The sequence below is a fragment of the Mus caroli genome, unplaced genomic scaffold, assembly GCF_978045245.1.
Source record: "Mus caroli unplaced genomic scaffold, Mus_caroli_1 scaffold_13, whole genome shotgun sequence".
In the NCBI taxonomy this organism is placed as follows: domain Eukaryota; kingdom Metazoa; phylum Chordata; class Mammalia; order Rodentia; family Muridae; genus Mus; species Mus caroli.
Window position 1 is genome coordinate 111,936,463 of NW_028227268.1, and position 27,746 is coordinate 111,964,208.

General features: G+C 37.8%; 2 protein-coding genes across 5 annotated transcripts in view; one reads left to right on the forward strand and one right to left on the reverse strand.

The window, feature by feature from the left end:
• The window catches only part of Spmip7 (sperm microtubule inner protein 7), a 49,894-nt gene extending 24,206 nt beyond the window's left edge, over nt 1-25,688 (reverse strand). The window contains exons 1-6 of one of the 2 annotated variants that reach the window (XM_021177968.3): nt 24,958-25,688; nt 18,852-18,952; nt 8,630-8,706; nt 7,741-7,879; nt 6,074-6,141; nt 663-704 (exon numbers count right to left, since the gene is read on the reverse strand). In XM_021177968.3, coding sequence (XP_021033627.1) covers nt 663-704; nt 6,074-6,141; nt 7,741-7,879; nt 8,630-8,706; nt 18,852-18,952; nt 24,958-25,531 — 1,001 coding nt within the window. In that variant the 5' untranslated portion in view covers nt 25,532-25,688. Of the gene's footprint in view, nt 1-662; nt 705-6,073; nt 6,142-7,740; nt 7,880-8,629; nt 8,707-11,822; nt 12,034-18,851; nt 18,953-24,957 lie in introns of those variants that run through there. The other variant, XM_021177969.3, reaches the window with a different exon arrangement.
• Nucleotides 25,689-27,433: 1,745 nt separating this feature from the next.
• Zpbp (zona pellucida binding protein) overlaps nt 27,434-27,746 on the forward strand; it is a 155,874-nt gene continuing 155,561 nt past the window's right edge. For 2 of the 3 annotated variants that reach the window (XM_021177972.3, XM_085829110.1), the window contains exon 1: nt 27,434-27,734. In XM_021177972.3, coding sequence (XP_021033631.1) covers nt 27,434-27,734 — 301 coding nt within the window. The remainder of the gene's footprint in view (nt 27,735-27,746) is intronic. The other variant, XM_021177973.3, reaches the window with a different exon arrangement.

Genomic DNA, 27,746 nt, shown 5'->3' on the forward strand with positions numbered 1-27,746 from the left:
TTGGGGGTGGGTAGGTTGGTTGGTATCTGCTGGAGACAGTAAGGTTCCTGTGTGGTCATACCCTAGGCAGATGTCAGGACCCTGGGTCACAGTGATGAGCTCTCAGAGAAGGTTAAAAGTCTGAGCACATCAGCAGGTCAAGTAGCAAGGGTTTCTGGTGATAAGGATAAAACACCAGTCAGCTCCATTGAAGAACAGTAAGGCCGAGGAAGTTCTGATCAAAGTGTGGGCTCCTCCCCCATGTCCTCTCACCTCTTTTATTTCAAGGTGATCCTTCAAACTAAGAACAAAATGGGGAAATGGCTGAAGATTAACAATGCACTTCTGCCCTCCACAGAGCCTGAGTGATGGTAGGGAAGGGAGCAATCTTCCTTCCGTGAGCTCGGCTTTACCAGTTACATGTTGTTTCTGACCAACAACATGAGTAGGAGCAATAAAGATATTTTCTTTCAAAAAACATCTCATCGAGTAAAACAGAAAATGTGTCACTCCTCATTTTATAATTTAATCAAAATCTCTAATAAATTTTTGATAACACTTCCAGTATCAAACAGGCACTGTTCCAGAAGCACACTGGAGGATGTTAGGACACATGTGTTAAGAGTGGTCTACCATTGGACTTAAATACGGCATATTTTAAAGTAACAAGAAATGTCACTTACGTATACAGAGGAATGTATTTACTCCTAGTACTTGGACTCACACTTAGAAAAAGAAAAAAAATGGGCAATTGAGTTATTGATATTTTAAACAATTATCAAATTACAATAACAATTCTCAAATTGAAAGGCCCTCACAGATACAGAAATTGACCTCACTTGTCACCCCAAGCCCCCTAAAAACGCAGCAAATTCAGAAGAACCTCAGTAAAAAGATGCAAGTAACATGTTTTGATAAACATCCAAGCATTTCATGAACACTAATTCATGAATGATTCATATGAGCTGAGTTCCTTGCTTGGGACAGGACCATAATTCTAGCACTGGGGGCTGAGTCAGGAAGATTATGAGTGGGAGATTAGCAGAACAAAATAAAAACTCAATCATATATTTTATTTATTTAAGTACTTGAGTGGTATTATCAACAATTTTACTTTGCTATGTAATGCAAAGCTTACTTTTTTTCTTTACTGTTCTAATCTTATACAAACTATCCTTTAATTTTAATACTAAAATCTATGTTGAGGTGTTATACATTTGATAAGACATTTGGTAATAATTATAAATAATTTATTAATATATCTGTTATATATCATATGTAACATACATAAATGATTTAATAATTCTAATTTAATAAATGCAAATATTATGTTTAGATGTGGCTTAAGAAAATGCACATTTAAAATTTTATTTAACAATATTTAAATTAAAATATGATTACATACATTTCCTCCCTCCAAGTCTTCTCAGATTACCTCTCCTGCTCTCAAAATCATGGCCATTTTTTATTTGCCATTTACTCTCTTTCCCCTAAACCTACCAATGCAGCGGGCTGAGTTTGTTTAGTGTTACTTCTATGATTTCAGGGCTGACTACTTGGTGTTGAATGAATGAATGGTATTGGCCTCTCATAACCTCTGGTCATTAAAGATGCCTGTTGTGACTCAGCACGCATCAGACAACCAGAAGACTCATTCCCTTGGGAGACTATTTCTCCCATTTCAATCACAAGACTTCGTATTTTCCTCAGTAACAGGAGCAATGTGTACAGTAATCGCCTCCTGGGGTTGGGCACTCTCCCCTGATGGTGCCTGCTTGACTCACACTGTTCTGCATAGCTGGCCCCAGTATTGGAAAGCACAGTTTTGTGACGTTGCTCTCATAACCTCTGGTCATTAAAGATGCCTGTTGTGACTCAGCACGCATCAGACTGCACACCATCCATTTGACTACTGAATAAACTACTCATGCAAATGAATGAGAACTTCTTAACTATGGTGATAGACTGGATTTCTGACTGACACCCTAAGACAATGTGAGCATCAAGTTATTTAGAGAGATGCATGTAAAATCAAATAAAGTGTTTTATAGGAATAAAAGAAACAAAGATACCTTCTTTTAAAAAAACATTTTAATTTTATCTTATTTTAATTAGGTATTTTCTTCATTTATGTTTCCAATGCTATCCCAAAAGTCCCCTAAGCCCTCCCCCACCCCCACCCACTCCCACTTCTTGGCCCTGGTGTTCCCCTGTACTGATGCATATAAAGTTTGCAAGACCAATGGGCCTCTTTTTCCACTGATGGCCGACTAGGCCATCTTCTGATACATATGCAGCTAGAGACACGAGCTCCGGGGGTGGGGGTGGGGGTGTACTGGCTAGTTCATATTGTTGTTCCACCTATAGGGTTGCAGACCCCTTTAGCTCTTTGGGTGCTTTCTCTAGCTCCTCCGTTGGGGGCCCTGTGATCCATCCAATAGCTGACTGTGAGCATCCACTTCTGTGTTTGCTAGGCCCCTGTATAGCCTCACAAGAGACAGCTATATCTGGGTCCTTTCAGCAAAATCTTGCTAGTGTATGCATTTGGAGGCTGATTATGGGATGGATCCCCGGGTATGGCAGTCTCTAGATGGTCCATCCTTTTGTCTCAGCTCCAAACTTTGTCTCTGTAACTCCTTCCATGGGTGTTTTGTTCCCAATTCTAAGAAGGGGCAAAGTGTCCACACTTTGGTCTTCATTCTTCTTGAGTTTCATGTGTTTTGTAAATTGTATCTTATATCTTGGGTATTCTAAATTTCTGGGCTAATATCCACTTATCAGTGAGTAGATATTATGTGGGTTCTTTTGTGATTGGGTTACCTCACTCAGGATGATGCCCTCCAGGTCCATCCATTTGCCTAGGAATTTCATAAATTCATTCTTTTTAACAGCGGAGTAGTACTCCATTGTGTAAATGTACCACATTTTCTGTATCCATTCCTCTGTTGAGGGGCATCTGGGTTCTTTCCAGCTTCTGGCTATTATAAATAAGGCTGCTATGAACATAGGGGAGTGCAGACTAGTCTCAGCAGAGTCTGGGAAGCAAGGTGGCTCCCCCAGATGCTGTCAGATACGTTCTTCCTTTCCTTCATTCCTATAAAATACTTTAACATAAAATACTTCACAGATAAGGGACAAGCTTATATTAAAACACACAAAATAGTAAAGTCTTTACTGATCAATTGTGAGTTGCATTAGAAATTAATACTTAAAAACAAACAAAAATAAAGAAACTAATACTTCATTTCTGCAAAAAGCATTTTAATAGAGAAATCATGGGCGAGGCAGAGACACTTCCATATGTACTATAAAGAAAATTTTTATTACATTTATGCATTCATATGTTCACTGTGTATTGCTTGTATGCTTATGTGTGTGTGCATGTGTGTGTGTGTGTGTGTATGTATGTCTGCATGAGTGTTTGGGTGCTACACATGCATTGTCATATTTGTAAAGATTAGAAGGCAGCCTTTTGAACGATCACTTTTCTCCTTCCATTGTGTAGACTGCAAAAAACACATGTACGCATGCAATAGATTTAGTGGCAACTGCCTATTTTTACCTAATAAGCTATCTTTTCAGCTTTCTGTAAAGGATTTCTATCCAGATTTTTTAAACATAAATATTTTTACATTGAGAATGCAGAAAGCAAACAAACCATCAGCACAACAGACAGAATATATGAAAGGGGGAGGTGTAGCTATGAAAATATAAGTGACGTCTCCATTTACAACAGTGATTATCAGCAATTAGGTATATGTACTTGTGGGACCATGAAAGGCAGCCTGTTTTGGGTGAACAAGACTTGCTCCAGAGACCCAGTAGAAAACTCTCCAAGGGACGGAACAGTGAGTCACGATCCCAGAGAAAGGTGCCTGACACCAGAGAGCCCCCAACTCCATGATTCTGTAACTATGAGTCATGCAGACAAAGCCCCAAGCTCCAGGCATTCCAGCTAGACTCCACCCACAGTTGCCTGACAATAGCCAGGCATGCTCCTCCCCACAGTTACCTGGCAACAACAAGGTAGCCCAGTCCATTATAAAAGCAGCTGTTTGTGGCACCTCCTGGCTCTCTTAAGCTCTGGCCTTTGTTACTCTCATCTCTAGCTCTCCTTCTCTCCCTTCCTTCCCCATTCTATCCATGTGGCCATGGCTGGCCCCTCTCTTTCTTTTACCTTCTCTTTTTCTCCCTGCCTTTCTACAATAAAGCTCTAAAACCAGAGACCATCTCTGCTCATACTTAAACAATGGAATAGGTTTTCCCCTAAAGATCTGTGTCTAACCTTCCTCTGGAAGGCCTTCCTGAGCTCCAGTCATGGACTGGACCAAGGACTCTCCCAGAGTGAGAAGCACCCAGAGCCCCATCTCTCCCTGACCTCTCCTCTCTTCAGGGATGACTGAGCAGCCCCCGGAGCCCCCACTTTGTTCTCAGCTCTTCTGCAGTGTCCAGTGGCATCTGGAACGCCAGAGACTGAGAACCTGTTATCTCTGGCCTCAGTGAGGCCCAGAGACCTCAAACTGCCCCTTGTCCACCCGCCGAGGGCTGGGCTCTGTGGCTTCCTACAGCCAGACACCCACCCGGGGCCATGTGTAAAGAATGCGGCAGTCCTCCACGTCTGCCTGCCCAGAGCACCAGAACTCTGGCGGGTCGTGGGTTTTCTCCCACCCCCTTTATTCCCCCACACCTGCCACCCAATATATACTCTGCAATTCTAACAAAGTATAAATTCATATTTGTAATGAAAAATTAGTTTTAATTGGGAAAATTCTAAACATCGTTCCCAGTGTGTAATGGGAACTTAAGCATTGCTGGTGGGAGAGTCCATTGGTTCAGTTCATTTGAAGAAGAATATGAAAATAACTAGAAGATAAGAATGGTACCCCTTTCAACCCAGACAGTATGAAGACATAATTTGGTATGTATCAAACCAGATATATTTTTATAGATGGGTATGTGAAAGTACATGGATGTTGTTTCAACTGAAATTTAAGTAAGATGCCGGGCGTGGTGGCGCATGCCTTTAATCCCAGCACTCGGGAGGCAGAGGCAGGCGGATTTCTGAGTTCGAGGCCACCCTGGTCTACAAAGTGAGTGCCAGGACAGCCAGGGCTACACAGAGAAACCCTGTCTCGAAAAACCAAAAAAAAAAAAAAAAAAAAAAAAAAAAGAAACATGATATGGATAGGCGAGTGAACTGTGGTATAACTGTTCAACCAAATTCTATTCTACAGACAAAAACAAACATCTACAGACCCAGAGAGCCTAGATGTGACTGTTATGCACATGATGGTGGATACAATGTTACATGGTATAAAAATAGGGAAGATACCATACATACCGAGTTTATAAAAGGAATTTAATGCTGTATGTTGGGTTAGTAACAGTAGACTATAAAGGGATAAAAAAATACATGAAAATGTGGACTATCAAATCCATAACAATGCTCCTGGAAGGAGGCAGAGGGGCTGATGAAGAGCCTCAGGCATTTCCTTTGTGTTGTAATTTTTTTCCCAATAGAGGGAGGAGATCCAAAAATATATCGTATTTTTATCTACATGTTTTTTTTTTTAGTATAAAATATTAAGATTGATTTACTTAAGAGAGAGCATAACCAGACTCGTATCATCTACAAAGGAAAACAAAATAGTGACTTTTTTTAAAAACAAAACCACAAAGATTTTTATATTCAATGTATGGAATTGTACACAGAAGAACATCAGTAATAAAGCCACCACTTTAAGCATGACAACAACACAAATATGTGATATGAAAGTTGATCAAATATGCCATTTAGAATCCCCTTTATATTAAGCCCATGGAGTGCCACAACATTAAAACTGTCTATTTGTTTATACAGTACTCACAATTTTAAAACACATTTAACAGTGTCAGTTTGGAGGGTAAAGAGAGGCCAGATGTGGAGGAACCGAAATGGGATTTGGATCCTCCTCTCGGCCCCATGACTGTTGGATGAAGGTCTCTGGGACATTCTTCATCTAAAGTCAGGCCCCATTTGTGCCCTCAGTGGGGACACTGGGATTTTGGTGGTGAGGGAAGAGACAGCAATGACAACATTAGAAGTCAAACTTACAAATTGATTGGTTTGGCTGGCGCTAAGAACAATCTTGTCTGAAATCTGTCCCAAAGTCCTCCGACCATCTAAAGACATTGTTGAAATAAATAAGAACTATTTAATGATATTATTGTAATTTCATAGATTCAAGCTTTGGTGTCCTTACCAGGTGCTTCACATCATAGCTGAGCCTAAACTCTGGGAAAGTCCTTTCCAAGTGTCCTGGCAACCCTGGGTGGAGTACGGCTTTGCATTCTGTGTGGGTCCTGGCTCTTTGCTCAAACTTGTACCCTGTGTCCTTAAGCTGGGATGAGCCCCATGTCCCCCTTTTCCAGGTGACATGGCTTTCCTATGTGAAATGTTTAGCTTCAGTTTCATGACAGATACTTTCCCTCTGAGACACTTTTCCGCCTTCCCTTTTACAGCTTTGCACAGAGCCTGAGTTAGAAAAAGTACCTTCTGTGGGAAGGACATAAGATATTCAAATCATTTAACACAAGTGAAATGGCCAATTTTTATGTGGTACAAAATTTCTGTGAAGTAATTGAAGGATCTTTAAAAAAATAAATGAAGTCTATACATTTTTTTTGTCCTTTAACTGATTTTCACTTCTAGTTAACAGGTTTTTGAGTGTTTATATAAAGCTATGTTTTTTCCCTCTCATTATTTCTTTCTTTCTGAAAGTGGAAGAGATTTTACAGTGGAATAAGGGCTTCCTAATTGGGGGCTTAGGATCTCCTTAGAATGTGGTTGGCTTCCCTCTTTATATTGTGAATTTTATATTCTCAGAGACTTCATTATGAGAAACCATCCAACAGCTGATCCAGACTTACACTGTGAGCTGTGACACTGAGCAAAAGGGGACAAGGAAACAGGAAACAGGAAGTGCTTTGCAAGCATGAAGGAAGGCATCTGAGGCAGTATTGAGAGGACAAAAGTCAGGGTGTTATGAGTGTTTGAGGTTCATCCTGGCACAGAGCTGTTAAAGTGATGGGGGCACCTCAGGACTCTGCAGAGAGCATGGTGAAACTGGGCACTGAGAGTTCACTGGAAATGGAAGGTAACACAGAACAGGCAAATGACAGAGTACTGGTTGGTTACATGTCTTATCAAGTGGCTTGGGTTCCATGTTCTGAAAAAAGATGGAGGTAGTCAGAGAGATGGCATAGACAGATCCATAGTCGAGAGAAGATGCTCCAGCTACAGTAAGGATTCAGAACCAATAGTTCACATGACAACGTCTTTTTAACATTCAGCAGTGGAATCAGTGGCCATCTCTCTGAGAGCTCTGTGTACTAGGCTATCACATAATTGGTGACGTTAGACAACAGGCTACAACTTACAAATCTTCCTATTCTGCTTGGACAGCTAAGTTCTAGATCTCATTTCCAGAAGTATGCTCAGCATAGATTACCCGAAAGAATGACTCCTTTGTGTCTCCATTATTTAACACCCTTCTGTAATTTTCAAAATTTATAGCCACTACAAATGGCTTTGAGGGAGAAATCATTAAATAGTCAACATTTTCAGTATGGACAATGAGGAAATGTTTACAGTTTCCAATGACTTATGATCATACCACTTTCATATTTAATCCTAACAATAGAATATCACGGTGAATTGAGTTTGAGTTGAGTTGCAGTCATATCAAGAAGTAGGCACCATGGTCAGGAATGCTCACTAACCTGGGTTATGGCTGGTAGTCTTTCATATCTTTTCAGTGAAAAACACTGTGAGATGTGGTCGGCAGCTTTTTCCACGGTTGTTTCTTCTGGGTCAAGTTTTGGTGGTAGCATCTTGTCCCAAGGAACATCTTCATAAGCTCTGAGAATTATTAAATATAGACTTAATAAAGAATATGTAAAGTACATATTCACACCGGGGTAGGAAGACTATCCAGTTTATAAATGTTATGTCTTTGAAAATGGATTTTGGAACAGGGATCAGGTAGGCAACCTTCATTTTCCCTCCTATCCTCCAATTCCAATCACCCAGATTATTTCCAGCTTTGGAACAATCAGTCCTCAATGGATGCCCCCATCAAATGCTTCTCCTTAGGGCTTATGAAACCCTTGGGGAGAGGAAGGAGAAAGATTATAAAATCCAGAAGGGGTTCAGGACATCAAGGAAACAAAGGCATCTAAACACAGACAGACACATGAACTTACAGAGACATGCATGGGCCTGGGCTGGGTAGGGAGGGGAAGTGGAGACAAGTACCCAACCTTAACCCAGAAGCTATCTCCAGTTGATAACTGCTTGCAAATGAAAACTGAGTTTTCTCCAGCAGAGTCTAGTGGTTGTACAAATTACTCTCCATGTTTAGCTGTAGGTAGCCAATATAATTCGTAGCGACATCATATACATCTAATAAGCACATTTCTAAGACTCCAGTCTACTGGTGCTCACATTACATGGATCCTTCAATTTTAATGAAGAAATGAAATTGAAGTATGGAGCATATCTGCATCATTCAGGGCATGAGGGGTGACAGGCTGTAGCCAGCATGGAATCTCTGTTACCTTATTCTTGTTAAATATACTTTAATGTTTTCATTGGAAAAAAACACCTTACTTCTGTGTCGAGGATTTGTAAAATGAATCCTTTATGTTATATTTCTTGTCTAGCTGGACAAGTGGTTCACTATCATCCTATAACAGGAAAAAGAAGTTAAGATATACCAAGCATAAATAGAATTACTATATTTCTTATACACTTGTTTTCTGAATTTCCTTATTCTTCAAGATTTACATAATGATGTAAACTATGTGTCTGTATACATGGTTCAATAATTAACTCAGATTCTTTAACACACTCATCTCCACCCACAGTTACCCTTTAAGTGTGTTAAAGACACTAAAATCTGGTTTCTTCTTAAAATCCCAGTGAATAACACAGGACTCTTAGCTATGATCACCATGATATGCATCCTGTCTCTAGACTATACTCAATGTTTTTGTTTGTATTTTCATATTGTATACTCTGATCAGTATCTTCCATTTTTATATACTTACCGCATGCCTATTCTACTCTATACACTTTTTACAGCTTTCTTAGATTCTTCACATATATAAGGATATAAATATTTCTGGTTTTGTGCCTAGTTTGTTTGTCTTAGTGTACGGTTCTATGGATTTATTCATGCTGTTGCAAATAGCACACCTACATTTTATAGCTGAATAATGTTCTAGTGCATGTACATATATCCATTTTTTCTTTACCCATTCATTTGTAGATGGACACTTAGGTAGTCAACCATGCTTTACTTTATAATTTTTTCTTAACCTAGGCAGGGGTCACATGCTTATAATTCCATCATTCAGGATGTGGAGATAGGAGAATCTGGAATAAAAGGCCAGCCTCAGCCACACAGCAAGTTTGAGGCTACCCAGGACTACATATCTGTCTCAAAAAACCCCAATAAACTTAATTAAAATTTAAAATAATTATCCTGTATATAAATTCTGCATTTCATTGATTTTTAACTTTATGTGCTTTACTTTTTCATATATTTAGTTAGATTTGTCATTTTCTCATATCCTCAGATTAAAACATATCAATTCCTTCTTTTATAATATAATCATGTAAAGCTAAATTTTCTTCTTAGCAAAATCTTAATTGCATGGTACTCAAGTAAATATATTATGTCTTATCATGTTCCAAATACTTTCAATTTCTCTTAAAAGTCCTCTTTGACCCACAAATAACAATTGAAAATATGTTCAATTTTGAAATATTTTTTCCCTAAATATATAATCTGGCTGTTGATTATAAGTGAACTCTGTAGTGTCATAATCTAAATGGCACAGAAGTTGTCCATGTTTGTTTTAGAGGTTTGTTAATTCTTGCTACATATGTCTTAGACATTTCACTTTTGAACCTCATGTTTTCTTGATAAATCTATCACAAGCAGGGCCTTTATATTTGTAACAATTTTTGTCTTGGAACTTAGTTTGATCTGCTACAGATTGTCTATACTTTGAGTAAGCTGTCAACAGTCCTAACTGGTTAACTTTTAAGGTGTATGCATCTTGTATTTATAGTTAGCCTCTTGTAGATAGTGTAGTGTGTGTTGCTTAGTTATCTTCTGATGATTTCTGTATTTTATTGTAACTATTACCATATGGAAGTCAGGTGTAGGATTTTATGTAAGTTCTCAGTCTTTGTCTCTTTTTTTTTTTTTTTTGGTTTTTCGAGACAGGGTTTCTCTGTGTAGCCCTGGCTGTCCTGGCACTCACTTTGTAGACCAGGCTGGCCTCGAACTCAGAAATCCGCCTGCCTCTGCCTCCCGAGTGCTGGGATTAAAGGCGTGCGCCACCACGCCCGGCTTCAGTCTTTGTCTCTTGTTCTTTGTTCGCTGTTGCTGCTTTAAAACAAAATCCAGCTAGTAATCCATTTGCTTATATTTTACACCCTTAGCACACATTGTAATTTTCTAGAGACTATACTATCTAAAAAACTATTGGAGCAATGTTATGTATGTTTTAATAGTAAGTTTGGATTTTTACATACACTAGAAGGAAAAATCTTTCATTATTCAGTTTCTTATAAGGCACATCTATTGGGAATTTATTTTCTTCTTTTTTCTTTACTCAGAAGGTTCTTTATTTAGCATTTCAATATATTCAATACATTTGGGTCCCCAAATATATCCATATTCTAAACTTGGGAAAGGGTAATTTACTTTGTAGATGGAATTAAATTGTTCATCAAGTAACCATAGATTGAGAAAAATTATCTTATTGTTACAGCACAATTTAGTCACAATTGTCATGAAATTGAGCTATGGAGGCAGAAGACTACATCACAGCACATGGGAGGATTCAGCACATCATGCCAGTTTTGACCATGAAGACAAAGGCCATAGCTAAAGACCATAAGCAGGTCATGGAAACTGGTTAAAATACAGTGAGTCTTGTCAACTACAAATGTGTGTCTTTTGGTAAAGTTAATAAAATTTCAGAAATTAGTTCTCCAGATTTTTTTCACTTTTTTTTCCTCTTTTCTTACAAATTTCCAACTTCATTCAGTGTATGCAGGGCTTTCAAAGTGTTCTCACAGTATATTATATTTTCTGTTAATTTTTAATTTTCCCCTTCTTTTAATATGTTCCCTTAAACTTGATGTTTAAAATAGTTTAAAATAAAAATAAATAACTTATATAAGTTTGAGTTTCGTAATGTTACTATTTCTCCTGGTTACACTCTTGTTATTAAGCCCACGAGCCTTTTAAGATTTTGAAGATTTTAGTTATGTAATTTACATTTGTTCTTTTTCTTTAAATGCATTCTTTTTCTATGCTAAGATTTCCAGTCTTTTCATTTTTATAAAAATATCTTCCATTACGTCATTGATATGGCTAATTTTGACACACCAGAAAAGAGCGGACATCAACTGAGGAATTGCCTTAATCAGATTGAAGAAGTTTTTATGCATCTCCATTTTTGTGTGTTATGTACCGAGTACGACATAGAGCCTAATGTCGAAACTACTTTTGACATTCCATCTTACATCTGTCAGAATGGCTAAGATCAGTATAACACAAGTGACAGCTCATGCTGGAGCGGATGTGGAGCAAGGGTAACACTCCTCCATTGTTGGAGGGAGTGCGAACTTGTAGAGCTGCCACGGAAATATTTGATCATATTCACTTTCATTCTTCCCTCCATCTCACCTGGCTCTGCTCAACACATATTTCTTCCAATCTCATGTCCTTTCATATTTTTATAGTACACTCCAGTCATCCACCGGGACATGGGAAACCTACCAGTAACCACGTCCCCAGATAAAGGTGAATTTCTCTGTAGTCAGCCATCAACTGTCAACTGCTCCTTACAAAGGGGTGGGACCCTAATAGCTCCTCCCTTTTCACGCTGAAAGTATTTCCTTGCTTGATCTTGTGTGCTCTTATCAGTACCCACAACTGCTGTGAGCATTCCCAGAGGACCGCACCTTATTGCGGTTCTCCCCTTCAGGCTACATCCTCCCTCCTCCACTGCTTCTGTGACGTTCCTAAGCCTTGGTGGGGGTGGGTTGTGGTAAATATCCATCTAAGGCTAAGCATTCACAGTCACAAATTCTCCGTACTTTGAATGGTAAAGACTTTCTATTAACCCCTACTCTTTGCAGTAAGAAGCTGCTCTGACAAGGACTGACAAATCTGGCAGCATAGGGGAATGTGTTCCCAGAGGAGTAGGGTCTCAAAGTAGTTTTGCAAAGAACCAATTTGTAACATTGACGATCGCATGTTTGTTTTCTGTATCCTTATTTTTCCTTTCCTGTACTTTGTTTTTTAAATTGATTTTTACTCTTTTTCTCATTTCACGAAATGTACCTTGTTTGCCTATTGAATTGTGGGGCTTTCTTGTGTTCTAGCACACATTTTAAAGGCAGTCCTGTCAGGGTTGATTACAGTTCCCACCCACACATTTCACAAGGACATTTTCATTTCCTTATGAACACCTTCTAGCTTCTCTTACGGTTCTGAATTATTCTCCTGATGATGATCATCCATAAACACACCATTCTGTTTCCAAATACATAATCTGGAAGGGTATTTTGTTCTGTTGTAATTGTCTTATGCTCAAAGACCATGGAGTTTGTAAGTTAAAGATATAATTTGTAGAGACTTGTTTTAGGACATTGTCTGTGGTTATTTGTATAAATACTCCTGGAAAAAAGTACATGCATGCATTAGTTTTCATGATCTAATATATCATTTTCCATGATGCTTTAATATCTTGTATATGCTTTTGTTTCTAGTAGGGTAATCAGATGTTTTATATCCATGCGTTCAGGCAGTCTGTTTTTTTTTTTTTTTTAACCAAACATAGGAAATACATAATTGCTGACTCCAAGTTTGAAACTACTACCTTATATGTCCTCTATGACCTACATGCCTTTTAAAAATCTTATTTTAATTTTGATTGCATTGGCTTCCCATTATTCAATGAGTTCTGTTGTTTGTCTATTTCTCCTGTATTTAACCTACAAATTGCAATGTGAACACATATTTTCAAGGATTAAAAATAACTAGTACTTTGACTCTTTCCTAGGAAAGTTATGTTTAACTGCTGACCCTCCTTCAGATTAATTATTCAATTGTATCTTCATTCAATATGTATGTGTTTAATACCCCACAAGGTCATTGCTATTGTTTTATAGAGTCATTTATATCAACCATGCATTTATATTTCTGCTCTTGACTCTTGCCTGTATCTCTGATCACAGTGTCTCCTTTCCTACTGACTAATGAATACCTTAATATTTTCTTTAGTTTTTGTCTGCTTTAGGATAAAATGTATGGTCTTGACAACAATCTCTTGAATTATTAATGTTCTTCAAGTGTAATAAAATTCTAAGTGGCAGAGTGGTCAAGTAGTGGTCGCAGCCTGACTTGGATTGCAGCAATGATGGGATTCTATCTCTGCCTACTTTTGGTCAAATTTCCATCTGCTATGGCTTTAGAGAACTCTCTTGTTTCGGCTGTTTCAAGACTATCACTGTATTTTGTTTCCCTGGAGGTTATGGCATAGATTTCTTTTTAGATGCCCTGACTTTATTTATTTTTATTCCTTGAAACACTGGATTGATAGTTTCAACATTTAAAGCATGCATCTTGGGTGTTGTAGAACACTGGAGTTTGTTTTACAACATTGACATCAACAATATCAGGTGGCTCACAGTAGCCTGTAACTTCAACTCTAGGGAATTCAATACCCTGCTAGGGCTTCCACAGGCACTTGCACAACCCCACCACACACATACACACAAATAAATTAAAATTTAAATTTAAATACATGAGTATTTAGTTCATAAATTTTGTTATATACAAATGCTATCAGTTTTATACATAACCAACTACCAAGATTCTAGCAAATTTTATTTTTATTCATAAAGTTTTATTATTCTGAAGTTTCCTTTTACAATAGTGTCTTACCAAAATAATAATGAGTGTTCTAGAACTCCATTTATGAGTTAAAAATCTTCAAATAAATACCAATGGTGCATGGAAAGATTACTGCTTCAGAAAAAGCACAGCTTTTCTTACCATACTCTTTTGGAGGCAGTAAAACACACATTGTTATACTATAGAAATTATCAAATTGTGATTTTAGGTATATAGGACAAAGAATAAATATTTTTATAATATAATCACTTTATGTAGAACAATTTGATGTGATAAGAGATGCTATTCCTGACACAAATGAAATATTTGTATCTCTTTAAGTTAATGGTTATTGTATGACTAAGTTGTATGTATTTTATTTTCTAAAATATAAGTATTTCCAACATAACACTAGTTCTGTGCCATAAATTAATAAATCTCAGAGAAAACCCTTAATTTAAATATGAAAATGACTCTCAGTTTGTGGACTGGGAACTCTTTCTCTTAACAATTAGAGTTCTTAAAGACCAACATCTTTCCAGTCATTTTCTTCATAAGGGAAACTGGCTTCTGAGTGTGTGCTTAAACTTTCTCTAGGAGTACCCCAAGTTCATGTTTCATCATGTTCTGTGGGACACATATTCTTGTTGATCATCATCTAGGTAAGCCATTGCTATTCTGATAAACTTTCCTTGGAATTTGAAATTTTTTTCTGACATACAGTCTTCTATATTCTGCCTATGACCTTATAAGTCATTGCTTCTATATGCTATGATTTTTAGGAAATATTTTGGAGTCTATGTCCTCAGATTTATTACCTAGGTGGTTTTCTGAAATTATTCTCCCGATACCATCTTCTGTTGGTGTCTTCTTGGTGTCCTTAGAATTGATCAGCATAGATCCTGACTTATAACTCTCAATGTCTTTTGGGTACTTTTGACAACTCTATTATTATTGAAGCAGAACTATTTTTACATTATTCCTAACAGGATACTAATAACATCCACACACAATACTCTAATATTACCACAAATATCTGCACTGCAAACATCTCTACTTTCTCTTACAGTTTCTTCATATTCAACATAGCAAAACAAAAGATGGTTACTGTGATCCAAATTTTAGACAGTAATAAGCACTACATACTATGCAAGGAAGTTAAATAGAAAAAGATATTAATTCCATAGAAGGGAGATTTTAAGTATGCATGGATAAACAAATAAATTGAAACTTCTGATCTTAAAATGTAGGTCAAGAGCAGGAGATAGAGAAAAAAACCTCATCTCAGACAGATAATAGAAACTTAGGCCTTGATCTCATGTAAGAACAAGGCAGGAGATGGTGAAGGAATACTGTCGCAATAGATAATAATAATTGTTTAGATTGCTTTATCAAAATGCACATGGTTATAAGTTGGTGGTTATGATATTAAAAATTCTCTGGGAGAGAGTTTAAAATAAAACATTTCTAAAGAGAAAGAAGGCTGCTAAATTGAATTAATCTATACCTTTGATGATTTTGGGTTACTAGACCAAAGACATATTATTATGGGAAAGAGACTCTATATATTATCTTAATAGGAAAGAAGAAAGGGCTTTGGACCTCTTAGAGTGACATGGATCAGATATGACATGGGAAGACCACCTAAAGATCTTGGCTAAAAAGCAAGCAAGCAAACAAAACAAAATAAAACAAAACAAAACAACCACCTCCACCAAAAAACCCCACCAAAATTCGAGAAAATCAAACAGGACAGGTAACTTGATTTGCTGGTTCCACCACATGGGAACAACCCTATAATTGGCTTAGACATTAAAATGTCTCTAGCCAAAACTTCAGCTAAAATAAATCCTGTTGGTTATAGAATTCTTAAGATTCACCACACCATCCTTCACATGACATGAATGAGGATCTATTACAATTGGTTATTGAGCAACTTAATTCATAAAAGGAGAGTTGTCTTTCATCTGTTTGGACAAGGAACAAAATATTATCCTTAACTGATCTATACCCTTACACAATGCATACAAATATCTTAATAGTACTAAAATTTTGGTTGTAAGATTCATATATTACAAAATGTACAGCTCTGACAAGATTCATCCACAGGGATGCTAAAATGACCTGCTGTTCTGGCCCCCTGCCTCCTGATACTGTTTCCAGAGACTTGCTTCCAAAACAGCTTCAAGAATAGCTACTGATTCTTGATGGACTCAGTTCATCCAGCCTTTCAAATAAAGCCAGTGTGAACTTCAGTCAAACTCTGAGCCTTCTAAGCATACAGAGACTAGATACGATGCTAAAGCTAGCTTTCTCAACTCTAAACAATTTTTCTAATTTTCAGCTCCTCCCCATCCCTTTAAAAAATTCATCACCCTAACTCAGTAGGGAGAAGTTATAGAGAGCTGTCATCCTGATCCCTTGGGTTTCAGTGTCTAGTTATGGTTATTTTTATAAATTATAGATAGATTGTCATTTTAAGGGATAATTTGGAAACAATCATAATTTTGAACAGGGAAAAATATATGAGATAGATTTCTAAGTTCATTCTTAAACAAAGCATTGTATAGCCATTAATTTACATTGTTAAAAATCTTTATAATTGATACAAAATTGAAGTTATACTTTCCTATACTGATGCAAAATTGTATATATTAATACAGATTTGAAGTTTTCATTGATATGTTTTTTATTGATACAAGATTTGAAATTAATATAGTTACTCTTAGATAGACATTGTAGCAGTCCATCTAATAGTTACTATTACAAACTGTTTAAGATGATTAAGTAATGGAAGTTAAGGGCCAGAGAGTAAATTCATGGTTACATTAGATTCAGATTTAATAATAAGGTGCTTTTAATATTATTCCAATAGAAATAGCTAAGAGTAGTCAAGGTTTAACAGTTCAGTTATAATTTATATAGATAGGTAGTCTTCACAAGCATCAGAAACCCACAGAATATGACATTTAAAGTCATGTCATTGTTAATAGAAGAATATTTTGACTAGGGGATGTGTTTGCTTCCAACAGTACTTCCTTCGTGGTTCAAAGATATTGAGCACCATAACCTCTATATAGAGTTGTCCCAGTTGTGACAAGGTAGCATGGGCAAGAATTGCCCTAATTCATCTACAGACAAAAATACTGTCTAGGAAAGGACACGATACAGGATAGTCAACAGCTTTGCCAAGACATGATAAACTAGACATGGTGGCTTCTGCCTGTAATCACTGCATTCAGAGGAGGCCAAGGCCTGTTTCAAAAACAACAACAACCAAGACAAGCAAAACCAGGTGTTTCTTTGCTATGTAGGATCCTGTGCACTGTGGAGAGGCCATACCATCTGTGGGGCCCAGCAGAATTGTACAAGTGTACAATTAGTGTGTAGCAGAGCACAGCAGTTACGAGCTTGTATAACGAGGACTCTGGATCCAGATTTAAGTAGGTTCAAACACCACTTAACACCAGTAACCGATTTTAGGACCTTGAGCAAGTTAAATAACTTCTTCCTGCCTTGGTTTCCCCGTCAGAAATGGGGAACAGTGGTAGCTATCTCATAACTTGTAAAGAATCCAATGAATTAAAACACAGGTCTCAGTATTAGCTTGTATTACTGTACTATCGAGTCCATACATGGCTCTCTAAAGCCCTACAGAGGGCTCACGTGTTTAGACCTGAGAAATCAGGACATGGAAATCAGAGCATATACATAAGGAACTTAATTTTAATGTAATCATGTCTAATGATGCTCATCTTCATTCCTTGAGATTACCCAAGTCTGGTCATGACCAAGAAGCCTTTCCCTCACTGAGTACCTGATTTTTAAAAGCAAGCACCCAAATAATTCTCTCGGGGGAATCTCATTTGTTCCAGGTGAGAAGACGGGGTTTTATGGTGCCTGAGTTGGTCCTGTGCCTGACCAGTGGTTGTTTCCGTCTCTGTGCTTGCTAATGGTTTCACAAGTGGCTTGACTTTTTTATAAATCTATTACCTTTTTGTATGTTTGTGCTAATAATAAATAGACATTATAATAATAAAATAGATTTATAAAATAATAATAAAAATAATAAATAATAAAATAGATTTATCTATTTATATCAAATCTGTTTGACCATGTCTAATTTGCTGCTGCACCAATAAATCTGTGAATTGTGTTTCTCAGTTTGGAAACACCATTTCCTTTCTCTGTTTTTACAGTTTTTTTTTTTTTTTATTTAGAAGCCATGAAAATTATGATCTTTGCCCTGACACCCTGATCAAGAGTTCAATAATTTCTCAATTCACACACACACACACACACACACACACACACACACACACACACACACACACACACACACAGAGAGAGAGAGAGAGAGAGAGAGAGAGAGAGAGAGAGAGAGAGAGAGGAGAGAGAGAGAGCAAGTATGAACAGGGCATGCAATTCTTGTCTTTGAGTCTGGTTTGTTTAGCATAATGACATGGGCTACAAAATGTAAAAATGGCCTACATATTAAAAAAGAACAATTAAATTATAACAATTCAATAGAGCACTTTCTGTTTGAAGGTATTTATATTAGCATGATGTTGATAGGTCTTCAAAGCCACCAATCTGAGGTGGCTTGTCATGCAATAGTAAGTAAGGCATGTTATTATGTGCTGTACTGGGATATGGTTAGAATGGCCCCTATGTGAAAAGTAGTTCTTTCTCCAGCTGAAGCATTTTATGATTGCTGATATATTATTTATACATTTTGGTACGATCTAAACTAACTAAAGTGTTTTATTTGTTTGTTTTAAAAGCTAAAAAAAAAAGGGATGCACTTTGTGAATAATAGTTTTTCCTCTGGGGAAGAAAGTACTAAGCACACAAACAATGATAGAAACAAACTACATTCTATAGTACTATGTATTGAGCCCATCTTACTGTACTTGTTGCCTCCTCGTCAAAGGTATATATGCGACTTAGTGTGCCTACTTCATGTTCATGGACTGGTACAGGAACAACTTTCGATGGGCTTGTCCAACCTGAAAACCAAAAATTCATGCACTTTAGGTTAAAAAAACACACACACACACAGTGATACCTTTTAAAAATATTTAGTTGATGTATGTTAAACTGTAACAAGGCTTCTGGGAATTGTAGGCTTAGTTTGATGCTGCCCAAATTGTGTTAAATACATGTTAAAATTGCAATTTAAAATTTGGGTCATAATTGATCACAACCCTGCACTCAGTTCAGTGTACTCTGAATTAGTTGGTCATTTCCCTAATTCCCACATTAGCTGTGTACATCAAATGAAACAAAAAGTGTGTTTACTGACCAAACCTACAAACTTTAAATTCTGTTAGAGCAAAGACCTAGAATCTAAGTCCGTCACATGGAATTGCTGGGTATCTTCATCTATACGAAAGCAATGTCCACTTTGTGTGGCAAATACTGTAGCCACAGCAGAAGGCACAAAGCACAGCTTATCTATTCACCTGGAGTGTAAGCCAAGCAGAATACTGCTGGCTTCTCAGGACCATTTCTCCAGCTACACTACACTTTATTAAGGCAGAAACAAATAATAGTGATTAATTTACCCCACATATAGGAAATGTGGGTCTCTAGGTAAAATGCTCAGCTTAAAAAAATTGGAAATAAAACTTCTTGTTCCATTATAAAGCTTATCTGAGCCATTTCTAACTCTTTTCTGGGGAAATAGGACATCGAAGTGTACTGGAGGCAAACCATCCTATCACATGGTAACATGAGCCTATGCCCCATTGGATCGTGAATCTATGCAGAATCCATGATTTGAAGATCATATATGGATTGTTATAACCCCCCTTAAAAAAAGACAAGTTAGCTCCAAAAAAGCAAAATAAAGAGGACAATAAATTTTGTGGTCTCATTTCAAGGAAGTGTTGTCTATAAGCATCTGAGAGAGTAGCCAGGAGCTTTCCTTCAGAGTTGCAGCAGAGTGACTTTGTAAGGAACATGACCAGCTCAGTGTCAGCATGGGGGTAAGGATTAGATGTTTTGCTCTTTTTTCCTCAGTCACACAGTCACAGACTAAGGAGAATAGCATGACCCACCCAGGGCAAGCATGTGAGTCTGCAGTGGAAAGGCCAATTCCCATCCAAAGGCTGCATCACAGCTTAACATAAAGACATTTGGTAACATAATATGTTCTGTTTTTGATGGTGGCGGTGGTCTGAAGAGTTAAGAGAGATCTACATCAACCTCCTTTAAAAGCAGTTTGGGTGACCTCTGACTAAACAACTCCCCCAACATTCCTCTATAATACATGGCATTAGACATCTTATAATGAATTATCTAATTACTTTACTGGATCTTTGAGAGATTTGTGTAGGGATAGTCTGTGCAATGTGAGTTGTTATGAAGACACAATATTTTGGGATTTATCCACTTAGAAAATTAAAGCATGCCAGAGAATTACTTCAGTGTTTAAATGGCTTCTGTAGGAGGAATTTTGAATACTAGGAATCTGTGTATACACACACACACACACACACACACACACACACACACACACACACACATATATATATATATATATATATATATATATATAAGCAAAAACCAATTCTAGATACTAATCAATCTAATGATAGGTTAGAAATCTGATGACACTATCCATGTAAGATGTTTTACAAAAATATAGCTTTCAAAGTATTTGCTGTCTTGTAAGTGGAAGCTATGGGCATCTCAAGATGACAAGGATAATGTGGTTGTGAGGTAATGATGATCAAGCAGAAAATTCATGCATGCAAGTACTGAAAACCACTATGTGGTAAATGCAACAAGAATGCAGTCCAGAGTTCTGTGAGGTTGCAGAAAAGGGCTATCTGGTCCAAACAGATCGTCAGGAGTTAGGAACATCTTCTTGAAAATGATAACTGATCTAATCTTGAAAATTAAATAGGATGTAAACTTTAAAAAGGGGGAAGTGGATGAAAACCAGTTGTTCCAGGCAGGGAAACAGTATGTACAGTACCCTGGTCTATGAAAGTATACTGCTATTAAAACTGCAGAGTGTTAGTCACAGCTATTGTACAAAGTATCAGGAAGGAATGGTGGGGAAGGTGGAAGAACTAGAGACAAAATATTCAGCACAGAAAAGCCTTGAACTTAAACTGTAAATGGATATCTTTGGAGTGTTTTAATTAGAGTGTTTTAAAACTTTCAGAAACTACTGCGATTTACTCCGGTGACCAACAGAAGTGAGCATGCTGTCTCAACTTTGGTAGTCTCCAGAGATAATCCTTCTGTGATCTCCTAGGAACAGAACAGCCTTCTTTGTCCTCCAATCATAGTTTTGCTCCAGGAATTAATCCATTGTACAAACCCTGGAATGGTGAAGTTAAAATTTGGGAGCTATGCAGTCAGAGATGTTGCCAAGAAAAAGATTATGAGGGATGGCTTGTTACAGCCCAGGTGATCAGTGGTCATCTCTGAATCTCTGAATTCCACTCTGGTAACTTCCCTTCCCAGCTTAATGAATATATTTCATATCAAATAGAGCTTGCTTTCTTCTTTCTTTCTTTCTTTCTTTCTTTCTTTCTCCTCCTCCTTCATCTACTTCTCCTCCTCCTCCTCCTATTCTCCTCCTCTACAATTTTGACTGTTTTTCATTTTTATTGTCATCAGACTTGGAAGACGAAACTATAGACTATCGAAGTGTGAGCCAAGTATATGGCATGCAGATTAAACACCCAGCATGCTTATCAACCACCTATTATACACGTAACATTATTGTTTACATTACTTTCATAATGGCAATGATGCATTGGGTTTCTATTTCTCTCTGCTGCCTGAGGGACAGAGGGAGTAGGCAGCATCTGCAAAACAGGAAGAGGGCTTCATGAAGCGTCAAATTTCCAGACTGCTTGACTTAGGATTTCTCATCCTCTATAACTGTGAGAAATAAGGGACTGTTGTTGCAACCAACCACTCTTGAGGTAGAACTTTTTCCAGTTTTCTAAAAAACTGCCAGATTGATTTCCAAAGTGGTTGAACCAGTTTGCATTCCCACTAGTTATGGAGGCTTGTTCATCTTTCTTTACATCCTCCCCAGCATAAGCTGTTACTTGAGCTTTTAAACTTAGCCATTCTGATTGGTGTAAGGTGGACTCTCAGGACTCAATGTGGGTGCCTTTAGTTAAAATGCCCCAAAGTGGGGGGTGGAACCTGAAGAGACCACTTCTAGTAGTTAGACAGGACCTCCAGTGGAGGCATGAGAACATCAAGCCACCTTCAAAAATGTCGACCCAAAATTGTTCCTGTCTAAAAGAAATGTAGGGGAAAAATGGAGCAGAAACTGAATGGCTAACCAGTAACCTGCCCAATTTTGGATCCATCCCATGGGTGGGCACTGAGTCCTAACACTATTACTGATGCTATGTCATGCTTGCAGACAGGACATGGCTGTCCTTACAAAGGCTGTATCAACAGCTAACTGAGGCAGATGCAGATACCCACAGCCAAGCATTAGACTGAGGTTGGAAACCCTGTGGAAGAGTTATGGGAAGGACTGAAGGGGGTGGCAACCTCATAGGAAGACCAACAGCGCCAACTAACTTAGACCCCTGGGAGCTCCCAGAGACTAAGCCAACCAAAGACCAGCATGCACGGGCTGGTCAGATGCCCCTGGCACATATGTAGCAGAGGGTTACCTTGTCTGGACTCAGTGGGAGAGAATGTGTATTCTTGTAGAGACTTGATGCCCCAAGGAGGGGAGATGTCTGGGGGTGGCACCCTCTCAGAGGTTAAAGAAGGGGTAGGAGAGGAAGAACTCTTCCAGGGGGAATGGGAGAGGGTGCAACATTTGGGGTATAAATAAATAATTAACAATAACAAAAAGATAATACTGAATGTAGTATAATACAGTCTAAGATTTCTTTCTTTGTCAGGATTTATTGGGGATGTGAATCTATTTTTTTTCCTGAAATCTGACATACTAGTTATTTATGACTAATAAACATTTCTAGGATCTTCAAAGTCATTGAAACACTTGAAAATTATGTGGAACTCAATCCACAAATCTCAAGTATTACTCTTTGAAACTGTTAGAAGATAATCATTAATAATAATGGCTATTATTTGTTGAATATTCTTTCAGGTTCCAGAAAATTTCCTGGCCATTATACATTTTAATTCTTAGAATTTTGTAAGATGCATATTGTTTCCAATTAACATAGAAAGCAACTGAATTTTCTGGGGCTTAGTTTATGCTATCTGGCCACATTGGTTCTGTTTTTCACATTAATTATTTTTACATGAATCATAAAACGGTCATTGGTAACATGAAATGAATTACTTCCCTTAGTTTATAAGTAAGGATACACAGGTAGACAGAGATTTTTTAAAGTAGATCCGTGTCACATAACAGATAAAGATGGGAGTCAATCCCATATTGTATTTATGTTGAAGCTTAAACACAGAGGTTTTATTCTAATCAGGCAGTAAAATATACCTCCAAGATAAATTCTAAATTTGCTTCTAAGTTGTTATTGCCATGCTTATAAAAACCATTTTGGTAATTTAGTTCCTTTAGTAAGTCCTTTCTTCAGCCTAAAGTCTCTTGGAATGAGAATTCAGGGTGAGAACTACTTTTAAGAACTGACTGACAATGTTGCCTTTGAAATTAGATTGGACTGGAGTTTTCTGCTTACCTGATTAGTATTCGTGATTATACAAGACGTTCTTTCCTTTTAAAATTTTTATTTACTTAATTTTATGTGATTAGGTGTAAGAGTGTCAGGTCCCCTGGAACTGGAGTTATAGTCAGTTGTGAGCTGCCATGTGGGATTTGAACCTGTATTTTCTGGAAGAGCAGTCAGTACTCTTAACCACTGAGACATCTCTTCAGCCAACTTCATTTCTTTTAATGATGGGTTCTTAGTATTAAACTATGAGTTCAAGCTCCTTTTCAATTTCTAAGAACATAGTGTTTACTATTTGTTGTATTTGATTATCAGTAGCATATTTCCCTGGATAGAATTTTCAGATAACCAACTCTTAAAATCTATTGACTTTGTTAATACTCTATATAGGTATTCTATAACTCCGGAACTTCCTATGGTTGTTTTAAGACAACCATAAATTGAATGATATATGAAAAGCACAACACATCCTTTGCTTATGCTTTTCCAGGTTTCCTCGCCCAGCTTAAAACCAGCTGGAGAGTGAGGCTGGAGTCACGCTGAGTACCCTTTTCATGGTCCATCTCTGGGCAGAATGTCAGATAGAATGCATTTCTACTGTGCAGACATGTGGTGGCCTTGTCCTTCATCACACATTGTCATTCTTTATCCTCTAAGGTTTTAGGTGAGAGCTAAAGATGAACTCTGGAAGCATCCTGCAATTTCTGACACAGTAGCAAGCCAAAGCACCCCAGCTCTGACCTTTTCCCATAGTCAAAGATGTTAATCTTTTATTACACCTTCCCTGCCTACCATGCACACTTCCCTACACAGGAAATAGTTGTGGTTTTCCTTTGGAGATATTTTTCACTGCATCTCTGACCAGAGAATCATAGTACAGATGACAGTGACACCAATAATTCAGCCATCGGAAGCATACCACTACTTATGAGGGGTTTGCTTCGCTTTGGTTCCTGTTCTTATCCAATTTACTTTAATCTTTTCCATTTAATTTCAGTCCATGTAATCTAACTTTTTAACCAGCAGGTTGATTATAAGGGAGAGAAACAATGAGGGAAGCTTTTACACAATTTACCACACATGGATCCTATTTTGTAAAATAAGTTATCTGTATAATTAAAATAAATTAATTGTTAATATATTTGCTATTGACCAATTAAACTTAAATTTAAGAAATCATTTGTGTTTTATAAGCAGATTTATACATTGTATCACTTGTAAGAAGGCCTTCTTAAAATCCACTTGAAAATAATTTGTTCAGTCATTTTATGTCAATTTAACTGCAAAAATTTAAAAAATCTCAAGCTCATTCTCCTTTGCGTCACTTGAAGAACATATAAAAGTTATGTTGCTTTACTTACCTCCAAGTCTTGCCTTGATGGAAATGTCTGGCACTTTCCTGGAATTCCACCTCCTATCCTGTTTTAGTTCTTCTGCAAGTATTGTTTGCCTTTTTATTGTTGTTTGAAATCCTTTGTCTGGTCTAGGAACTCGATTTTGAGGTTTCACATCATGGAAACTCGCCAGGTTTGGTATGGCTCTGCCTATGTCAGGCTTTAAATCAGCATCTCCACCAGGACTCATAAATCCTGAGCAGGGGTCACCCAAGGGCACATCATCACGCAATGGTGCTAATGGATATGCCTTCCCATATGGTGGGGGATAGGGGTAGTGAAGATGATAGTCTGGCAGGACTGAAGGCGGATAAGGATGATGTTTTAAAAATGTAGGGTTGGATTTCTTTTCAAATCTGTCACAGTTATGTCTGTCTTCAAGTCCTTTCACAAAGGGCATGTTCATTTTCTGTAAGAGGTTACTGTAGTGCGGGTAATCTGGATGCTCAATAGCCTTTCCTTCTGAGAAGGCGAACCTTTTAGGGATACTGATCTTCCCAGGCATGGTTTTGACCTCCAAATCCATGTACTGTCTCATCATTTTTGAGGATTATGAATTAAATTCCTTTGATAATTTTTTTTTACCATTTAACTATTAAAAACCCATATTTCCAGTAATGGAAGATTAGGATTAATCTACCATAAAATTAATTCAATTTTCTAAATGTTAGTCATTTAAAAAAATCTTAAGGTAATTTTTTTCTGCTGAGAGGGAGATAGACCAGTATAGAAATAGGACATAATAATAATAATAACCCCACAAAAAGAGCCTTTGCTGCTTGGCAACAGGTAGAACCATAGCTCACGGAACTACTTATTATGTACATCATAATGCAATTCTTTAGGCAAACCACAGAAAAAAGTCCTAGTAATATTTCCATTATACCTTTTTCTCCAATGCTCAGGAAACCAATACACACACACACACACACACACACACACACACACACACACACACAGACAGACACACACACACGTATATGTAAAAATTTAATATGTTCATATTTTGTGGGTAAGATAGTAACTTAAAGAATATACCGAAGTTGATGTAGTGAATACATATACAGTCTCTCTCTCCTACACACACACACACACACACACACACACACACACACACACACACACAGAGATACACACAAACAAACTAGAAATAAGTACTTTTTGGGTTGGGATAAATTATAAACATTGATAGATGTTTAATTTAAATACACTAACAAGGAAGATACAGTATACTGATTTTTAAGAAAAATAATTCATAAATCATAACCAATGTAAAAGTCCTTTCTTAAATGCCTTAAATTATCTGCAGTTTCTTTAGGTTACCACAATTCTTAGAATGAAAACAATGAGGTACTTATGTTATTTCAGTAAATGGCAGCATAAAAAAGAAGATCTATTTTAAATGATAAGCATAGCAGTCCACTTAAGAGCTGTTTTTAACTAGACAATTTGGTTTTGCATGAAAACTGCAACTAAGTTTAATTATTACAATTTGAAGGGTAATAGCTCACACCTCCTTAAATAAAGAAGGTAGGCTTCTACAAGAGTCAGGTATAGAATATTTAAATCAGATCAATTGTATGATAGTAAGGATAAGCAGAATGTAGCCATGCCCACCTATGATGACTGAAAATTTGCAATATACTACAAAACAAGCAATAACGTTGAAATAAATGGGTAAATTTTCACCATAAGGTCCTGGACAGTTTATCCAAAACATGAAGGTCAGTAAGTTTTTATTCCACTCCGTATTACCCATCTCTTCATGTTAAAGTGAAAACATTTAAGAGTCTGCTTCTAGTGTTTTTATATATTTGTATAAAATTTATTTTTATCCTAGTTGGACTATCATTAAATCCTTTGGAAAAGGCAGAAAAGATGCATGGTTCTCTTTCAATTTAAATACATTCTCATTATAAACGGTCCTTGAATTGGTTTTGTATGTTTTCCTGAATCCAAGTTGAGGATGATCTTCCAAGCTGAGTACTGCATGAAAGTCAATGTCATCTATGGTCTATTCCCTCCATTTTCCCATCATGCCACTTTTTAAGGCAATACCTTTAATTTCTCCTAGGTGTTCACTGCATGCATTTTCTATAAAGTCCCACACACCGATAATCCACAATCGTTCGCATTACAACAGTCAGGAACTTCATGCATTGGCATTACTATAGCCAGGAAGTTTATGAGAGGTGTACATTCATTAAGTCATCCGTTCTCAGGATCTGCTGCCATTGGGCACTTAAAGGCTGAAACTGTCAAGGTAATAAGAGGGGTTTCTCCTCTGCACACAGACACCATGGGAAGGCAAAGGTTAGAACTTTGCGACACAAGATTCTTCTCGCTTTGGAATCTCCGACCAGCCAGGTTCTGGAGGGTTTCCTTAGTGGTGCGGGGGCCTCGAAGTCAAGGGAGCCCCTAGGGGATCGACCTCTTGCCTTCCATGTGTATCCAAGCTGGGTCCCAAGCTAGCACACCTCCCGCACATCACCCGAGCGGAAGTGGCGCGTCCGTCGGTCCGTCCTTCCGGCCTGCCGTCTGCCAACTTCCGGCGGCGGGTGGGCGCGCGCCAGGTAACGACCTTCTGCGCCGAGGTTCGGCCGTCGGCGGCGTGTGGATGGAGGCCTTGGCCCCGGGCCGGGCTCCGCGGGGCCGGCGGCGGGCCGGGGCCTCGGGCTCCGTGCTCTCGCCGCTGTCGCTGGCCGCCGTCCTGCTCTGCGCCTTGCTGCGGGCGCCCCCTGCAGGTGAGGCTCGGC